At 28.5% G+C, this 19736-nt stretch overlaps 1 protein-coding gene across 1 annotated transcript; it reads left to right on the top strand.

The window, feature by feature from the left end:
• The first annotated feature begins 10679 nt into the window (after nucleotides 1-10679).
• LOC118037525 (transcription factor LAX PANICLE 1) lies at nucleotides 10680-11391 on the top strand. Its single transcript, XM_035043514.2, has one exon. The coding sequence runs from the start codon at nucleotides 10726-10728 to the stop codon at nucleotides 11215-11217; it is 492 nt and encodes a 163-aa protein (XP_034899405.1). The 5' UTR covers nucleotides 10680-10725; the 3' UTR covers nucleotides 11218-11391.
• The last annotated feature ends 8345 nt before the right edge of the window (nucleotides 11392-19736 follow it).

The raw sequence follows: 19736 nt of genomic DNA, 5'->3' as shown, positions 1-19736 counted from the left end.
AACTAAACTTAAGGTGTAAGGTGACTTCTTTGTCTTCTTCTTCATTTCTCCTATTTTTTTCTTTTTTTTTAAAAAAAAAATTTCTTAATTTTTAATTTATCTTTATAAATTATTTTATTTTTTTTATATAAAATTATCATAATTTAAAATAAACATCCCGTAATAGTAAAAAAACCCAAAATTAATTTAAAGTTTTCATGACTTCATCAAACTAGATGTATTTTTTTATTAACTGCTCGGTTATTTATATGCTATCAATGGAAGACGGATAGTTTATCTTGTCTGCTTATATTCCTTATTATTTGAAAACAAGAAACAAATGCTCTTTTGTTATATATATAAAAAATATTTGGACACACACTCACATACATATATAACCTTTGATTTGGCTACCTAAATTGTTATCCTTACAATACCCATTTTTATTTTAAAAAAAAGTTCAGGTTAAGTTGTTTTAACTTTAAAAAAAAATAATTAAAATAATATTATTTTGAATTTATTCGGATTAATTCAGGTTCATTATCCAATCCTTGACTTAGAGCTTGGACGGGTCCTGAGTTGAGTTTATAATTATGTTTTTTATATATTAAAATGATAAAAAGACTTTAAAAATCAATTTAAAATTATTTTTTAATCTAATAGTGTTTTTTATTTTATTTTAATGAAAGAGTTATTTAAGTTTTGATTAGTTAAACCATATTCAACTGGGGTGTCTTCAACTGGGGTGTGTTCAAGGGTTGACAGAATCTTGGGGTTTTTTTTATTATATATATTTATTTATTTACAATAAAAGGAAGAATAAAGAGGTCATGGATTTTCTTTCCGGAGTTGAATGCAGTAAAACCGGATAAAAACCGGATATAGTCTTGTATGAAACAAAAATAAAATAAGCACATTATATTTTAGTTATAGAATATACTAAAAGGTGTGGATGAATTAAGCAGATTTATATTGTTAATAGACTCATAAAATATTATGGATTTACTGTTTATTTTCTGATAATTTATTTTGTTTCTCAAAGTTTTTTTAGGTGATTTGATCATAATTTAAGCCTAATCGCTTTGGATTTATTAGGCAAGAGGGACCAAAATGAAAAAAGAGTCAAATATCGATGGCGTTCTAGAGATTTTACAAAAAAAAAAAAAACTTAGCTCCTTAATTTTTAAAAATAACACAACTTATAGAATTTAGATCCTTTTAAATTTTCAAAATTCACTTTTGGTATAAAAATTCATTTGTATTATTTTTCAGTCCGTGGTTAGAGAGAGGAAAGAAAGATAAGTCGCCGGATTTTAGCATTGAGAGAGAAAATCATTGTTCACGCCATTTCTATCTACTAAAATAGTTGCTCTTAATATCCACGGGTTCCATATGATGAGAGGGGCTTGATAGTGAGTTTTTTAAAGCTTTAATGTTGTCTGGAAAGAAAAAAAAAAAAAAAAGATCTAAGCTTAAAAAGCCAAAACTAGCCTGGTTTGATTTCATGTTTTTGGATATTTTGTCTTGATGGGTTGTTTGTAAGTGTTCTAAGGGTGTCCGCGAGGCGTGTTTGGTGTTGAAATGGATTAAAAAATAGTTTTTTTGGCAAAATAAAATGTTCATCTAATTTTTCAGCCACTACTACAAGAGCAAAAATCTGGGCTTGTAAATGACACATCATCTACCTTGGCAAACTATGTCTTGTTGACCTTTTCTCTCTAGAGAATAAAAACAAATGACATGTCATCCGTTCTTTTAAAAATAAAAAATAAAACAAAGCTTAGGCCCATAGACTTGGGCTTGAAGGCCCACCTATGTGACCAGGCTTTTCATTGCCCAAACACGTTGGGTCATGAGCCTGTGAGCCTGAGCTCTTTTTTTTTTTTTTTAAAAAAATATAAATCTAAAAGAAAAAAATATTAAAGTTGATTAAGTTTATGTCTTGGATCACATATTTGACGAGTTAAGCCGCGATACTCGTGATATTCTTTTTTAATATTGCTTTTTTAATTGACATATTTTTCAATGCCTTCTTTTTTTAAAAAAAAATATTTGTAAATTTATGTTTCAATTAATAACTCTCCTATGTCATTTCTTTTTTGCTTATTTAACCTTTTTTGGATAAATATTTTTTTAATGGTGTTGTATTCGTTTAATTTTTGAAAAAAATATTTTGATTGATCTATATATATTTTTTTTAACTTTGGTATAAATAAACTTTATTTTTAAAAAATAAAAAAATATTTATTTTCAGATAAAGTTTCTAATGTGTTGCCATGCATAATATTTTTTTATTATTTTATTCAATAATTTAACATATATGTGTTTATCTCTATTATAGTTTGATTGAAAAATAATTAATTTTAATAAATAAATTGAGCAAACACAATCAGGTAAATGTTTCTTCTTGCAAAATCAAATATCGTGATGCATATATATCTCTTAATTTTTTCAATTTTATTTTCAGTTATCATTAACACTAAAGCATGTGATCTTTTTACTGTAGATAAAATATTGTATTGCATTGTTCACACATTCACATGTTATTGTTAAGTTATTGTATATTTTAATATTTTCACTTTAGTCCTTAAAAATTTATTAATGGTGATTTGACCTTCAATTGAAAGTGAATTGCTTATGATTTCTTAAGCAAAAGTAATATAGAAAGAAGAGGGCTCTAAATAAAAGAGGTAGGCAAAATGGATGATGTTTCCAAAGTTTTTTTTGTTTTAAAGACGCTTTGGTCTTTAAGCTTTACAAATAATTTAATTTAGGTTACTTTGAATGTCTAAGATTGAATTTTGATCCTAATTTTTTTTATATATATATTTTAGTCTCTGGTCAGAGAGAAAAAAGACAAGGACTTGCCAAATTCCAGTATTAGAAAGATAAAATTAAAGTTTACAATGATTCTAGCCACAAAAAATATCTATCTTGATATCAATAAGTTGCATTTAATGAGATGGGGTTCCACCTAGGTGTTTTTAAACCTTAGAATTACCTAAAAAATTATATCTAAGCTCGAGAAGAGTTTTTATTTTGGGTTAATTTTCAAGTTTTTCTGTGGTTTTTTATATAGAAATTTATAGGTAGTTTTTTTTTCTAGGTATTTCATGTTAAAAATGGGGTTTCTATTGCAAAAATACAAGAATCTTGATTTTCTCGTCGCCGAAGTGGCCAAAAATCTAGGTAATTCCAAACGACATATCATCTATATATATATATATATATATAATATGATGCGGACTACACCCTATCAGCTCTTAAAAAAAATTAAGGGCCTATAAGTGGATCCTTTACTTATGGGCTAGGTGCTTGGCCTGACTTTTCAGGCCTGACAACGCATGATCTATTTTTTTTTTTTTTTTTAATTTCTGATTTTTTTTTGTTTTAATTAATACCTTTTTATATGTTTTTATTCTAAATAATTCTAAATCTATATTTTAATTAATACCCATTCTTTGTGTTTTTTTTTTTTGCTTATTTAGCCTTTTTTAAGTAATGATTATTTATAATTATATTATGTGTAGTTAAGTTTTTATGAGGTTAATTGCATAATATTGTTTTTTATTTTACTTTATTTAATGAATTTTATGTGTGTCAGTTTCTATTATCAATTGGTTTAAATAACATAAATTCATTAAATATAACCGGCTAAACAACCTTGTGCTGCGCGATTAAATATCTTGATCTATATTTATTTTTAAATTTTTTAAATTTTTATTTTGATAACTTTTTTTTATTTATTTACATGAATGGTTCTTGATTTATTTAATTAAAGACATGCATATTTTTTTTATTTATATCTAGAAATCTTTTTTATATAAAAATCACCGTTGAAAAGATCTATTTATGTAATTTTCATAATGGTAAAAAGAATATCTAACACAATGAAGCATAGGTCGAATGACTAATGTTTTTTTTTTTTTTTTTACCATGGATTGTAATAACGATTTTACTTTTAATTTTTAATTTTTTTTGTAAGCGGATAAATGTTTCTTTAATTTTCTTCTACAATGGTATTTCAAGTTTTTTTGAATTTTCAAGTATAGTCAAATAACGCTTTTAGCCTATAAAAAAAAAAACCCTTTGATTTTGGGGATATTTTGGTATTTTTACATGAGTATTTTATGTAATTAAAAGGACCATGAAGAACGTTTTAGTATTTTCAAGATGTATGTGTTATTTTTTAATCAAAAAGTTGCGGGTGGATATCCTCATGCTCTAGCAAGTGAGTGGCGCTCACACTATTAAGAAGGCATATATGATGCTTCCCAGTAACCAAATTGGGCCATCCTTCATCTAATTGAATGCACAATTGTGCCCTATTACATATGGTGTGGTGTGTATAAATAGATAATGGTTGAATTGTCACCTATGATTGATTGTTTGTTTTTTTCTTTTCTCTTTCCTGACAATTAAAGTGAATAATTGTCTTTTTATTTGTTCTTTGTCAAATCAGTCATTTTTATTATATCCAAAAATTTTAGGTTTGACATGATTGTCAGACTAACGTTACTTGGATCTAGCAAATAGTTGGTAGAAGTTTAAAAATTAACCTCTTGTTTAGGTTTAATAACACTATTAAAATATTTTTATATATATATATATATATATATATATATTTCGTAACGTTTCTGTACTGTTCAGAATCTGCAACCGCAGTTAACCCTGTGTACATCCATAAAGAGTCAAGAAACCAGGCCAGCCTGTTCTGCTTTAGACCTGCATTTCACCTGACTGAAACATCGACTTTCATAAAAAAAGAAGAAAAAAAGCACTGAAACATTTGATCATACCCTTGTTAGCCCATGTTTTTCCACGATCGTGGGGCCTGCTCTTGAATCTTTACGTCAAATTGTTTCTTTCAAAAGCTACCTAATCCTGTCCCAACACACAGTACCAGACTCGTTAGATTTTTATCTTCTTTTGATATGTTTTTACTGCCAATCTTTGTTGCTATTGTTTTCTTTTGCATATGTTAATGTTCAAACATGTTGATTATACACTTTACAGTAAACATATTTTCGAAATGCATCTACTTGTATGCCATTCATCTAACAAATCAACAGTAGAATTCGATCGATCTGGAGATCGAGATTTAGAGGTTGAACTCAATCATAATTATTAAACCCGAACCGGGTCAATCCAGGTCGTAGATATAACGAGTCAATTTCAAAGAAAACCTGGCTCGAGCTGGATGGCGAGCGGAGCCGGGTTGAATAATCTTGGAAATGAATATTATCATCATTGCTAGCCAAGACAAACAGGCCTCTCTCTCAGGGCCAGGAGCTCAATCAGACTAGTCACAATCAGTGGATAAACTCTCCTTTATCTATGCTAATTGTTCATGGTTACGATATCCATCACGCTGCAGTGTCACATACATCAATGTTTAGACTGATGTGTGTGGGGGTTGACAAAAGGGAAAGCAAGATCTTGAGTGGACTGGAAAAGCTAGCTGCTAGCAGATGTTATTTCAGCAGAGCAAGTAAGAATAATAATGATAATAAGGGTTTTCTCTCCACCTACCCCAGACGTAAAAGCCGGATCCACTCGTGCTTTTGCTGCTGCTTCTTGTCCTCTGTCCCTGTCACAGTCTCTCTGGATTAGCTTTGTTTTCAGCTTTCTTTCTTTCCATGAAACTTCACGAGGACAGTTCAGTTTCATCCATGTGAAAAAGCTCTTTAGGGTTCTTGTTTGCCAACAAAATAGGTCACAGCGCCTGCTTCTCCCACCTCAAGGGGTTAGATTTATAAGACGTGACTTTGCCGCCATCGCAGGGGAGACGAGCTAGAATGGCCTTTTAGGGCACAAACAATTTGTTGGCTTGGGTTCAGATTGGGCCCGATATGATGGTACAACCTCAAATTAAAACCAAATTCCTTATATATAACCATTCCAAAAATTTCAATTCCCGACGATTATTATATACAATTATTAAAATATCAGTTTATAATAGAAAAACTGATATAGATCCAACAACTCTAAAAAAAATAGGAAAACTTCTCCATGGAAAATATAAAAATCCCTATACTAAAAAAAACTATGGTATTTAAATGGTGAAATGACTGGCAATATTTTACACTTAGTAAAGATCTTGAAACTCGCTCTCTTATCTAATTTATTTTTTCTATAACGATAGCAGAGACATTATTATTATTATTATTATACTCTTGGTTGGTTTATATAGTTGTTTGTAGGATTTTTTTTTGCATAAATTTGAAATACGATCATTCATAGAAACTTGTTATAGAAGGCATATATATCATGCCATAAGATTTTAGTATGTTGTTTTTCTATGATCGGTAACTTCTGTTTAAAACTTTAGATTAAACTAAAATGTTTGTAGTGCAAAGTACTTTTTTTCTTGTTAAACTCGTTTTGTGTTCATGAAATTACATGAAATTTGCACCAAACTTTTGCCTTTGATTTGTAGATTAAATTTTCAAATAATTGATATTACTTACAAGTGAGGTTTTTTCATTTAAATTAGTTTTTGGAACAACGGTTGTTTAGCTTAATTTCAGCTTAATTTCAAGACTTGTAATTTATATTGTCTGTTTGGGAGTGTTGTTGCGGTTGCTTTTCAAAGTGTTTTTCGTGCTGAAATATATCAAAATGATATTTTTTTATTTTTTAAAAATTATTTTTGAGATCAATACATCAAAATAATCTAAAATATATAAATAATAATAATTTTTAGTTAAAAAAATTAACTTTTGATGGAACGCGGTTTGCAACGCATTTCCAAACACCTTCTTATACTTTTAAAATAGTTATCAAAACTTTATTTCTATGTATAATATGACATGCTAGCATTCTAGCAAGCTGAAGATCACTAAAATCGTAGTCCCTAGTAAGTGAGATACAATTAAGATCTCAAAGTATGTCACTTGAACACACAAAAAATGAATAGTGGTTATTTGCTCATTTTCGAGGTTTAAAATTTCCTTATGCTTTGCTGAAAGTGTAGAAACTTTTTTTTTATTTATTTACATGTGGGTGTCCGGGCCAGCTTGCGAGTACCACGATTAATTCCACGGCTCACTGAACATCCTGCAAACCCAGTGAACATGTAAGGCACCGCAGGAGTGACAGGCATGCATGATGAGATTTGAACCCAGAATGCAGAGGAAAGGAGAACAAGTCCCTTCAACCGCTGGGCCAAATCTCAAGTGCAAAGTGTCGAAACTTTGTTCTTATGTGTAATGTGTATCATGACATGCCAGTTTTTCAACAGGCACTAGAGATATAAGAGCTCAAAATAAGCTATTTAATCAACAGCCTGATTCGAATTATTATAGAGATTTATTTCATAAAATATTTTTTTTAAAAGTACATTAAAATAATATTTTTATATTTTTTTAAAAAAATATTTTTAACATCAATCCATTCAAACAATCTAAAATTACTTAAAAAAAACACAAAAAATCAATAACGTTTCAACCGTTGGAAAATCTGTGCAAGAGACCCTTCAGAAAAGTCAAATATATTCGATATGGAGGGTTAGTGTCTGTAGCCAACGTGTTAAGGTTGTTTGTTGCCATTATCAAACAAAGTCCACAAGAAGGAAAAAACAGGGCCCTCGGGGGGCTCCATGCACACAATGTTGCATGAACGAAATTGCTAGCGTGAGGAAGATGACCTACCATGATTTTGTTTTATATTAATCAAAGCATTTCCAACAATTAAGGGAGTGTTTGGCTTAAAAATTTTGAATTTATTTTTGTTTAAAATGAATTTTTTTTTTATATTTTCAGATCGCTTTGATGTGTTGATGTCAAAAATAATTTTAAAAAATAAATAAAAATTTATTTTGATGTATTTCTAAGCAAAAAATATTTTGAACCGCCATCATTATAATATATCAAATATGCCCTAAACATAATACCTTTAATTGGTTTTATGTGTATAAAAATATCGATCGAAGATTGGACGACAAAGATTAAAGAATATTTTGAGAAACTAAAACAATATATTCAAATGGATTGTAATTAGTCTAGAGTAAGTTTGAAATTAGCTACTTTATGAAAGAATGGCACAAGGTCGAAGTGTTAATTGAAACTTGATGAAGGAATTCCATGAAACTTAATGAAGGAATTTCATGAGAAATCTATAAGATCTAAATTAAGGTGATTTGTTATTTTTAATTGTTTTTTATCAAAGAACCAATTCAACTCAAAAACTTAAGTTATCATATGAGGTCTCAAGATATTATTTATATTATTTTTTAACACACCACCTTCAAGTGAAAGCCCTTTAGATTTGAAATTTATATAGATTCATATTATTTTGTATTTAATTTTTATCAAATAAATAAAGATGGTGAGATTAAAGTCATGACTGCTTAGTCATCAAGGTTCTGATACTATGTTAAAAAATCATTTTGATCAAATAATTTAAACTATCAGATAATATTTCAAAATATAATTTATATTATTTTTTAAAGTTCTTAGTTAATTTTCAAATAATGACATAGATTTATGACCCTTAAGAGTGGTCCAGAGAGAAGAGGATATGTTTTGCAAAACTCTTATCTTAAAGTTAGGAGTTCCAAGAGAAAGAAATAGTGTACACATCGATTGCTTATGTTGCACATAGAGGATCAATGCGTATAATTTAAATTCCATATAGACCATTATATATGAATGTGATATATGGTATTTGAAGTGATTTAAATGTTTTTCTTTTATTGGTTAATTGTGCATATTTTTATATGTTGGCACGTAATTATTAAGTTTTTTTTTTATATATATAAATAATATATTATCAAGCAAAGGTCGACTCTCTCATTTAATAACTGCATCATTATAGTGTTTTGAGTGGAGATGAAATATTTATATATAATTTATTGGTTGAATTTTATTATTAAAATATATTAATTTATAATAATATAATCTTATGGAAATTCTATAGTGCTTAAGAAGTAATTAGTAATATCTTTTTAGTTACTTTTTAGATCTACATTAAAAAAAAATTAGACACAAAAAAAAAAAGATGAAGCTCATAACCCATAAAAAATAATAAAAATATTTTTATCTAAGATTTTTTTTAAAATATATTTATTTTTAAATAAATAAATAAAAATAATAATGAATAAAATAGCAGTAATTACTCTGTATACATTATACATACTGACATATAACTGATAACTAAAAAAATCAAAATATCTCTTCTATAAAAGATTTGACATTTAAATGATGAGAATACGTGGTTCTCTGATTTCCAGAGTTGACTCTACGGCTTGAAGTAGAGATACATTCCTTGATCTGATTTTATTTTCCACACAATTTATTTCAACCCACCAATACAAAATATTTTTCACTGCAATATTAAACACACACACAATTTCAATTAGATTTTAAGATGTTTCAATAATAAATTTCAGTGTATTTTAAAAAATACCAGCATTTATATAAACAAATATTATATTTTTTTAACCCTAAAAAATATAATTTAATTGATTAGCTTTTAAATTTGTAGTATCACAAATCTTAAAATTAATTAAGATAAGTGTAAGTTAGATATACAGTAGACATTTGACATTTTGTTGATGGGGTTACCGATACCAACAGCACCCCCCAACAAATTCAACCTTTTTCCTTTTTTCTTAAAAGAAAAAAAAAGAAGAAGAAAAACTTCCTGTTACCAGAGGGTGGGATCTCAACGATGCTTTTAAGATGGATGCTTTTGAATCTTAGTATTCGTTTGAAAGAACTTTGCTCCAAAATTCTCTTGAAAAGAAGAGCCCAGGCTCTTTCCTTTCCTTCATAAAAAGGCACTCATTCAAGAGAACATGAACAGTTATTCTCTTTCAGTGAACAGTGTGTAACCCTCGGAAAAATGGCATCGTTCGTACGCTGCCCTACCACCGATTTCGTCCCCGGATTAAGACCCATGCACCGTGCCACCTCCTTGATACATCCACTTCGATCTCAGATGCAGCAGGACCCCCCACTCCCTTTCCCTCTCCCCGAACTCTCTCTCGATCACAGCTGACCCAATCCCAAAGACAATTCTCCCTCTTTCTCATCATGTTATTGTTTTGGGGGTCCCAAGTTGCTTGAATTTTGCCAGAATGCTTTCACTTTGGATACGCAAGTGTGTGTTTTGTAATGTGTTTGCGTTGTATTTTAACTGATTCTTAAAATGTCTTGCATGAGCTGAAAGATAGTCGAACTTGATGATTTTATGCTCAAATATATTCTTGCAAAAACACTGAGACCATGTTATCAAACATATATGATCAAGTGTTTTTAAAATAATTTCTGTTTGTCTTTGAAAGGATGTCATATTCTTATAACCCCTTAATTTCAAACCAAAACAATTCATGCAAGGCAGGGAGCCCTAGACCATCGTAGCTAATTATAAGTTATATATATAAACAAGAGGTTAAACTCTAATTGTATACGATCATAAACGATGAAATTAATGAGGATTTGCAAATACGTAGTTGGACCCATGTACCATTGTTGAAGCAAACAAGGTACTAAGAAAAAGGTGAAGCAAATATTGCCTTTGCGTGGACTAGGGCCATGGTTGCAGTGTAGAGTGGACACCCGTATCCTGCGCTAAAGATTAGCTGATTCACATGACGACATCTTCTTTATTTTATTTGAAATGGCTGGTACCACATGTTGCCTCCTTTATAAATATGTTCCATGTACAAACGCCCCCTACCAAGTAGAAAACAAAGCTTTGTTACTGCCATAGTTTCTGGGGAGGATTTCTGATCTTGCAGGCATGGACTACTATTCTACTACAAACCCTAGCTCATCTGGGTCATCTTCAGCGCCCAAGAATGGCAAGGAGAAGAAGAAGGGCGGCCGGAGGAGCAGCGGTGGGGTGAAGTTATCAACCGACCCGCAAAGTGTGGCTGCAAGGGAAAGGAGGCATCGTATAAGCGACAGGTTCAAGATTCTGCAAAGCTTGGTTCCCGGTGGGACGAAGATGGATACAGTGTCCATGTTAGAGGAAGCCATTAACTATGTTAAGTTTCTAAAGACTCAAGTATTGCTTCACCAAACTATAATGAACTTTGTGGATGATGAACGATCTCTTGATCATAATCTCCCTGCTGATTATTCTACTGCTCTTCCTACTGAGCAACCTCCATACTTGGACGGCAACTTCGCACCTGTAGTGCATCCTTCAATTTCAGTACTACCATGCCCAGATTCATACCTTCTAGGTGAAAATTACATGCAATATGATGCATTTGATATTAAGAACTAGTACTTAATTCCTCTTTAGTATTTCTCTGTGTACGTACGTATGGCAAGCACGCCTTGATTTTAGTGTAGATTGGGCAGACGTGCAAGTGGTACCATAAACCTTAATTGTTTGTGTTAATTATAATTAATCTAAGGTTAGTTGTTGTATGGTCCTAAATGAAATGAATTCAGAAGATTTGTCAAGGTGTGTTCGATTAATTAATGACTAAAAAGAGTTTGTGCTGCCCAATTTGATTGGTTGATCAAAGAAGAGAGATGTGTCAATGCTACCTTTATAAAATTAGAATAGAAAATTCACCATCAGAACATTAACAAATACAATTAGAAAATCAATAGAAATTTTTTGTTGTTACATGCCGATTAAATTACAGTAGAAAAATAAAAAATAAAAAAGTTAAATAATACAATGAAGTGTAATTTTTATTAATAAAATTAATTTGATTTGATGATAAGATATTTTATTAAATATGTCAATGAAAAAAATCTCTTGTATATATTGACGGAATATTCCTACTTATAGCATATAATTATGTGCTATAATTGTGATGAACGAAGATTTTTATTTAGTAAATATGTTACTTTAAAATGTCATTATTTTTAAATAATTTATCTTTTGTAATATCATAAACTGAGATATTATTATATTGTTAAATTTTTCATAAGCAATATCATAAATATTTATTGTTCTAGAACTCATAGCTAGCTGAATCCTAATTTTTTTTATTACAAGATGAATAATTTTCAAAGTAGTTTAGAACACATATAATTAAGTACATTTTCTTCTTTATTTGTGTTTTTTTCTTTGCATTATTTTTTTTTAGGTCATTATTTTTGTTAATTTTGTTTTCTTAATAATTTTATGAATTAATAATGATGTTAAATTTTAGTTGTTATTGAAATATTTTTTGTAAATTTAGGATCACAAATATTACCACTTATAAATAATTGTATTGAATCAGTTGTTAGTGAAATAATTGTTTCATTATTCTGTTAAATTTTAGTTGTTATTGAAATATTTTTTGTAAATTTAGGATCACAAATATTACCACTTATAAATAATTGTATTGAATCAGTTGTTATTGAAATAATTGTTTCATTATTCTGTTAAATATTAGTTGTTATTTTTTCAATTTTATTATTCAATTGGAATTAAATATGAAGGGTTAGTTTTAATTTTTGTAAATTTAGGTTAAATTTTTGTAAATTTAGGATTATATATATTACCATTTTCTAGAAGAATTTTTTTCTTAAATTGAATTATTCTAATTCGTTGAAAGAAATTAGATAAAACCAACTGGTTTATGGCATATATGTTGTGTATTTGCTAGTTTAAAAATTTTAGGTAGTTTCCCGTATAGGGGAGGTGCTGTTGATTTTTTTTCATTACATCCTTTTTTTTATTTGTTATTTTTTGAAAAATATATTTAATTGACAATATTTTTATCTTGCAGGCTACGGTTTTGGATGCAAGCCAAGCCCAATAGAGCTCTGTATTGAAATACATGTGCGAAGTGATGATCACTTAAAAAGGGTGCAACAGTTCGTGGATAGCTGAGCTCGACACTTTGTGGGATGTTGATTTTTAACCATTTTTTTATTGAGTTGTAATTTTCTTCAATTTGTTGAATTTATTGTTTCTTTCCAAGATACATATAACAATCGCTTAAATGAGAGATACATGGAAGATCCTTCAACCCATCTGAATATCGATTTGGATTTGTGATTGGAGACATGATTTTCCGGTGGGTTCGATAGAATTCAAGTGTACAAAATCTTTAGCACTACGGCTAGGAACTTGTGGACGACTTGTAGTTTTTTTACTGTTGGATGCTCGCAATCAATTCCGAGCACTCAAATCTAGAGTTCATGTGGATATTAGACCAACGAGTACAAGATCAAATTGTTCATCTCAATGAAAAATATGAATGACTTATTGCGGATTATGAAGAATTCCGCTAAGCGTTAACGGAGATGAAATCACATATAGGTGATCCATTTGCTCATTCTTATTGGTCTCACGATCCTAATGAAGACCAACCTCCTCCTCTAGTGCTGCTTTTATTTTAGATTTATTGTATTTAAACCTAAAAATGTTTAAATTGTAATAAATATTATTTTTATATTATTTTAATTATTTTATACTTTTGTTCAATATTTTTTTTAAAATATTTTAAATTATTATTGACGGAGTTATCAACAGACAACTTTCATTGGCATATTCTATAGAGTTAAAAAACAATTATTACAATTGTCACTGTTATTGTTAACTCTCCGATGAAATTATGGATAATACTTTGTCGGTGATAAATTATATTTATCGACAGAATAATAAAAACACCAATGAAATTATATTTGATTTTTTTTGGGTAATATGTTAAATTTACCAATGAATTTATCGATAAAATAAAGCTAGTATAATTTTTTTAAGTGGTTTGTTTGTCTATAAATTTACCGGTAAATTATAAAAATAAATACAAATAAAAAATTCTTTCAATAAAATTATTAAATTTGATAATAATCTTTTTAACTACTACTAGTCTTTTATAACTTTTATGGGAGTGCTTGCTACTCGATTCTCTTCCACGATGAACCATCCTTGGTTTTTTTTTTTTTTTTGAAGGTCACAACATAAAATAATATTTTGCCAATGATTTGATTATACAATATGATTTGATCAGCAAGTACACCCAAGATGATAGAATAGTAGGACTTTATTAATTAAGAGACAAAATCTTAGACTAGTTCCAACTAGGAATAATTCACTATCATTTCCTTCCATTGATAACTTTGGGTTATGTATTTGGTTAGTTTGGTTAGACATTTGGACATAAATAGAGAGATTCATTTCCAATTTTATGTGTACGTAGTGCTTATTTGATTCCTCTATAAATACAATTTCCATAAGAAAATTGACATATTGTAGCTTAAGCAGAATAAATCACGTTATTTTATGATGATATAAAGTCTCTATTGCGTATAAATTAAATAGTGTTAAAACAAGATATAACATGGTAGAATTCAGATTGTGTTTACTTTCAGAAAATATTTTTTTATTCCATCTTCATTGATTTTTTTCATAAATAAGCATGTTTATTACATATAATTTTTTTAAAATATAAAATGAAGGCCTTATTTGACTTAAATTGAAAATATTAAATGAGTGTTTGGAAACGTGGTTATATCCGTATTTAAAAAAAAATAATTTAGTTTTGCTAAAAATTAAATTTTTTTGTATATTTTTGATTGTTTTGATGTACTGGTTTTAAAAATAATTAAAAAAAATATCATTTTAATACATTTTAATACAAAAAATATTTTAAAAATAACCACAATCACACTCCTAAAAAAAAAAATAACCATAAAATATTGGTGAACCAAACACTTACTTTTGTAGAAAGAACTTGTAAAACAGGATATGTTCATTAACGGGTTTTTCTCTTTTAGTTTGTTTTCTCTTTTTAGTTTTCTTTTCTAAGGGAAAGTTGGAAAACGTTTCCATATATTGAAAATAAATAGGATTTTCTCAAACAAAAAAAATAAAAAATACATCATGTTTACAACTATTTTTTATAAAACAAGAAAACAATAATTTATAATAATCATCTTAATATTTTATATTTATAATAATCTAATTATATAATATTAATTTTATTTCACTCAAACTGAAAATTATCATAAAAAGCATTATATTGCTAACTTAAAAAAACTTTATATTAGATTTATAATAAAAAAAAATAAAATTATAATACCTCAAAAAATATATAAAAATAATATTAATCTTTTACATTGTTAGAAAGTGATTATATATATAATTATTATTCATATTTTTTCTCATTTGAAAAATAATGAAAAATTCTATTGAAAAACTATGGAGAACCTATAAAATATGTTTTTCAAGCACATTATAAATTTAAAAAACTAAAAACATTTGTTTTCTAAATGAAAAAATATTGCATTTGATCAATAAATTTCAGTATTTAATTTTCTAAATAGTGAAGAATTAGAAATCACATGTTTTATTAAATGAAATTATTTTTTTATACATGCATTGTTTACCAAAATATTGTTTATAAGTCAATTAATTTTTTTTTATAAAAAATTAAATAATTTAAAACGTAGGAAATATGCATCTCTTCAATTTAAGCCACATTTTTTTTTATTAATGCATTTATTATTTTTTTTAACGGAAACTTTTTAAGTAAAAAAAAGTTATAAAAGCAAGTTTTTTTTAAAAAACCATTAAAAATCATGTCTGATATTTTGTATGCAATCAATAAAAAAAAATTGATAAAAAAAATGTAAAAAATTAGAATAAAAAAAATAAAAAATAAAAAATATTTTTTCTGAATATCCATGACCACAAATCAAAAATTTTTTTCACATAGGTTCATATATAATAATTAACAATATAACTGCTAATATAAAAATGCTAAAATATAATTTTGAAAAATAGAAAAATTTATTGGTGTTTAATGTAATATTATTTTACATATAATATAAATTATTTTATTTATAATGAATTTTAATTAAAATTTTAAGAATTTGTTTTTTTAAAAACCAAAGGATTTTCCGTGCCTCACCTCTTATAAGAAGATGTGGTGTGCTTGAGCCAGCAATGCCAAATCCACGTGTCTGGCCTTCTAACTCCTTTTATTCTAAGCCCATGCTTGAGCAACATGCAGAGTGGCTCAATCCTAATGGGCTGTGAGCAATATGCCAGAGAGTTGCTCAATCAATCCTATTGGGTTCGGACCAATATGCCATAGAGTGGCTCAATCAATCCTAATGGGCTATGAGCAATAGACCAGAGAGTGGCTCGATCCTAACGGGCTAGTCAGGCTAGTCAGGTTAGTTTCAAACTGCAAAATTAAAGCCTCAGTTTTAAGCTTATCCTAAAAAATCTTCAGAGTATAATTTAACTCGGTTTCTCACAGAGCATCGCTTCGGCTCCATTTTCCATGGCGCATATATTTCTACTGCACACTGCTGCGAAGAATTTCTTGAGAAATTGTTCCATAAAGTTCACTCCATCTTTAAATTTAAATGCTTAAATTAGTCATCATATTCCCTTATATATAAATTAATTAATGCATAAACAATGTAAACAATGCATTCTGATTATAAGACTATGGAGGAAGTGAGAGAATTCAAAGTTCAGAGTAAAGAAAAAGCGACAAGTTAGAGCAACACCTGAAATTCCATTTCATCATACTATTAAAGAATTTACACATTTAAAAGTTTAAATTATTAGGGAAGATTTTAATATCTAAATTATATAATTTTTTAATATATTTTTTAAGTAAAAGTTTTTTGATCTAAAAAATTACATAAACTCGTATTATATTGTACTTAATTTTTATCAAATAAAATGTGAGTGGTGAGATTCGAACTCATAATCGTTTAATCAACAAAGCTCTTATCATATCAAAGAACTTTTTTCATTCAAAAACTTAAATTATTAGATAAAACTTCAAAATATAATTTATATAATTTTTTAACACACCCTACCACCTTCATTTGCTATATCTCATCTTAACCCTCCAAGCTCAAAGAGAAGAAGAGATTCAAGTAGTAAACAATACATAGAAAATAAAAAGAGCAGCTTTCCTTTAGTCAACATCGAATATTTTCTATGCAGGATCAGGATTGTGATATTTTGAAAAAAAAAAAGAAGGTTTAATTGGAAATGACAACAATACTCTTAGAAGACAAAGTTTCAGGCATATATGGATGAAGGACATATTAGTAATTGAATAAAGAGATAGTAAAAATAAAAGAAAAAAGAAAAAAAAAAGACTTATATTTGAAGAGAAGAAACTATAAGAACAAGAGAAAAAAGAAAAGATAAAGGAAAGAGAAAAGAGTTAGAAAAAATAATTTTAAAAATTTTGTTTTGGGATTGATGAATTGATTGGAATATTATGGGTAATAATTTATTTTGTTGATTTTGAAATATTTTGGATAAGGATGATGATTTTAAATTATGGTTTGTTTAAATAATAAATTTGAGTTAGAAATTTTGGTAGTTTAGCAGGAGATTTATGAAAAAAAGCTGGGTTTGAGGTTGAAGATGATAAAGTTTTAGTTTGGTCCCTCAATTTGTGAAATTTACACTTTAGACCTTAAACTTTGGAAAAATAACAATTTGGTCCCCAAAGCAAAATTGAAGATTATAGACAGAATTGAGGATTAATTATGCGCAAAATTTCAGTGTATTTATGAATTTATGACATTTTCAGATGGTCCTTCAATTTGATAAAATTACAATTTGACATTTAAAAATCTGATAAAATTTCAAATTGATCTCTAGATATAATTTTAGTTTTTCAGGTTGGTTTGATGAATAATTGAGGTTTATTTGGTGAATTATTATCAAGTTTTATGATTTGTTTTGTTTTGAATTAGATTTTGAATTTTTTTTTTATTTTTAGGTTTTTTTTTTAGAAAGGATCGGTTTAGTTTATAAACATATAGGTTATGAGCTAGACCTTTAGTTAAATGTATTAAATAGATTTTACATCCTTTTTAAGTCATTTTTTAACATATTTCCTTTTACATTCAGATTAGGGGTGTTCAAAAAAACCGACCAACCGATTAAACCGAAAAAACCGAGAAAAAATTAACCGAAAAAACCGAACCGATAGAAAAAACCGAATAAACCGATTAAAAAATTTAAAAAACCACTAGGTCCGGTTCGGTTTCGGTTTAAGAAGGCTTAAACCGATTAAACCGGACCAAACCGAACCAGTTTAATTGAATTTAAAAAAATATATAAAAAGAAACACTAAACCTAATAATAAATTAACCCACCCCCCACTAAACCTAATAATAAATTATTCCCCCCTCCCCCCAAAACTTTCCCGCCCCCCTCCCCAAAACCTTTCCAGCTTTTCCCCATTTCCCTTTCCCTTTTTCATAATAAATTAAACCCCCCCCCACCACCACTAAACCTAATAATAAATTATCCCCCCCTCCCCTCAAAATCCCTTCTCTTTTCAGCAACCCCACCCATCCCTCCCTCCTTGCTCTCCCCCCCCCTTCCCCGCTCTCTCCTTCCCTGCTCTCTCCCCCCCATTTTTCTTTTCCAGTGGCCTTACCCTTCCCTTTCTCCCTCTCCCTCTCTTCTGTGCACAAGAAAGACTTAAAGAAACTCATTTTCTCTTATATTGTTGCCTTTCTATTCTCTACTTTACGGGATGCTATTGAAATCTTTGTTAACATGTAGTTGTTTTAATATGGATAAATTCAGTGATTATGATTCAATTAAGGGAGATTTTTCAGATCTCAACCGGAGAGCTTGGATTCAAAGGTTTCAACAAGGATTTTTTTGAATGTGATTCGGCCAAGTTTGTCAAGTGATTGTGATTGGACCAAGTTTTCTCTTATTTAATTGATTTCGGTTTTTCTGGTTTCTAAGGCTAAAAAACCGAGCCGAACCGAACAAAACCGGTTCGGTTTGAACCGGTTCTCGGTTCGGTTCGGGTTATATTAACAAGTTATAGTATTTTCCGGTTCGGTTGAATTTTTATGTTAAAACCGGACCGAACCGGACCATGAACACCCCTAATTCAGATAATCCTGATATTTTATTTGCAGGGCATCAATAGAATTGCATTCAATATCTACTTCCGTAATATTTCTACTTTTGAATCAGGTGAGTGAATAATTTTAATATGTTAGAGAATTAGTATAAATACTTTAATTGTTAATATGGAGTTGATTGTGCTTCTTTGTAATTCTTACATTGTTATTTATTCTTTATTTATGATTTAGCATGATCACTTATTAAAACTGAATTTTTGATATGAACCATTATATACTTCTGAAATGATAACTTCTCATTTGATTGTTGTCATAGGTTGAGCTTTGAGATATAAATTTATCTGTTTGATTATGATATCAACCTATAATTTTAGTCTTTGTGCACATCGTATATGAACTCTAGTTGGTCTGCGGAGTTACCAACCTCTAGCGACTGATCATCCTACAATATGCAGCATCATTCTTATTACATTTTGATTTTCTGACTAGCCTTAGCTTATGATATTTTTTTGTTATAGTCTATTTAAGAAACTTTTCTGTGAGTACTTAAAGCCATATTTGTATAAATATTTTTCATTGTTGTATTACTTCGTATATATATTGAATGTTATCTATTTACTGAGTTGTTGAACTTACCCTCTTGTTATTTATCTTTTTCAGGCTTATAGTTTGTTAGCATGTTATTTTTGTTGAACTTTCAGAATATGCTCTTTTAGTTGTAATTAATACTTTTTTTTTGTCTAGTTAATGCTCCACAATAATGGTATTTGCACTATTTTTTATATAATTAATTTATATTATGGAATTAGTTATGTTATCATGTTGTGGAGAAATTTGTTTTGTTTATATAAGTGAAAAAGTTAGTATGTAAGTTTGAGTTTTTAAAAATATAGAAATCTAGAAGAAGATATTGTCTATAAACTAGTTATAGATTTAGAACTCGGGTTGTGATAAAAAATAATAATGGAATAAGATATG

The sequence above is a fragment of the Populus alba genome, chromosome 16, assembly GCF_005239225.2.
Source record: "Populus alba chromosome 16, ASM523922v2, whole genome shotgun sequence".
NCBI lineage: Eukaryota > Viridiplantae > Streptophyta > Magnoliopsida > Malpighiales > Salicaceae > Populus > Populus alba.
Note: the sequence above shows the minus strand (reverse complement) of the source record. Positions and strands in the feature narration are given on the sequence as shown.

Coding starts and splice junctions, on each gene's coding strand:
- LOC118037525 (XM_035043514.2), top strand. CDS start 10,726: ATGGACTACTATTCTACTACAAACCCTAGCTCATCTGGGTCATCTTCA.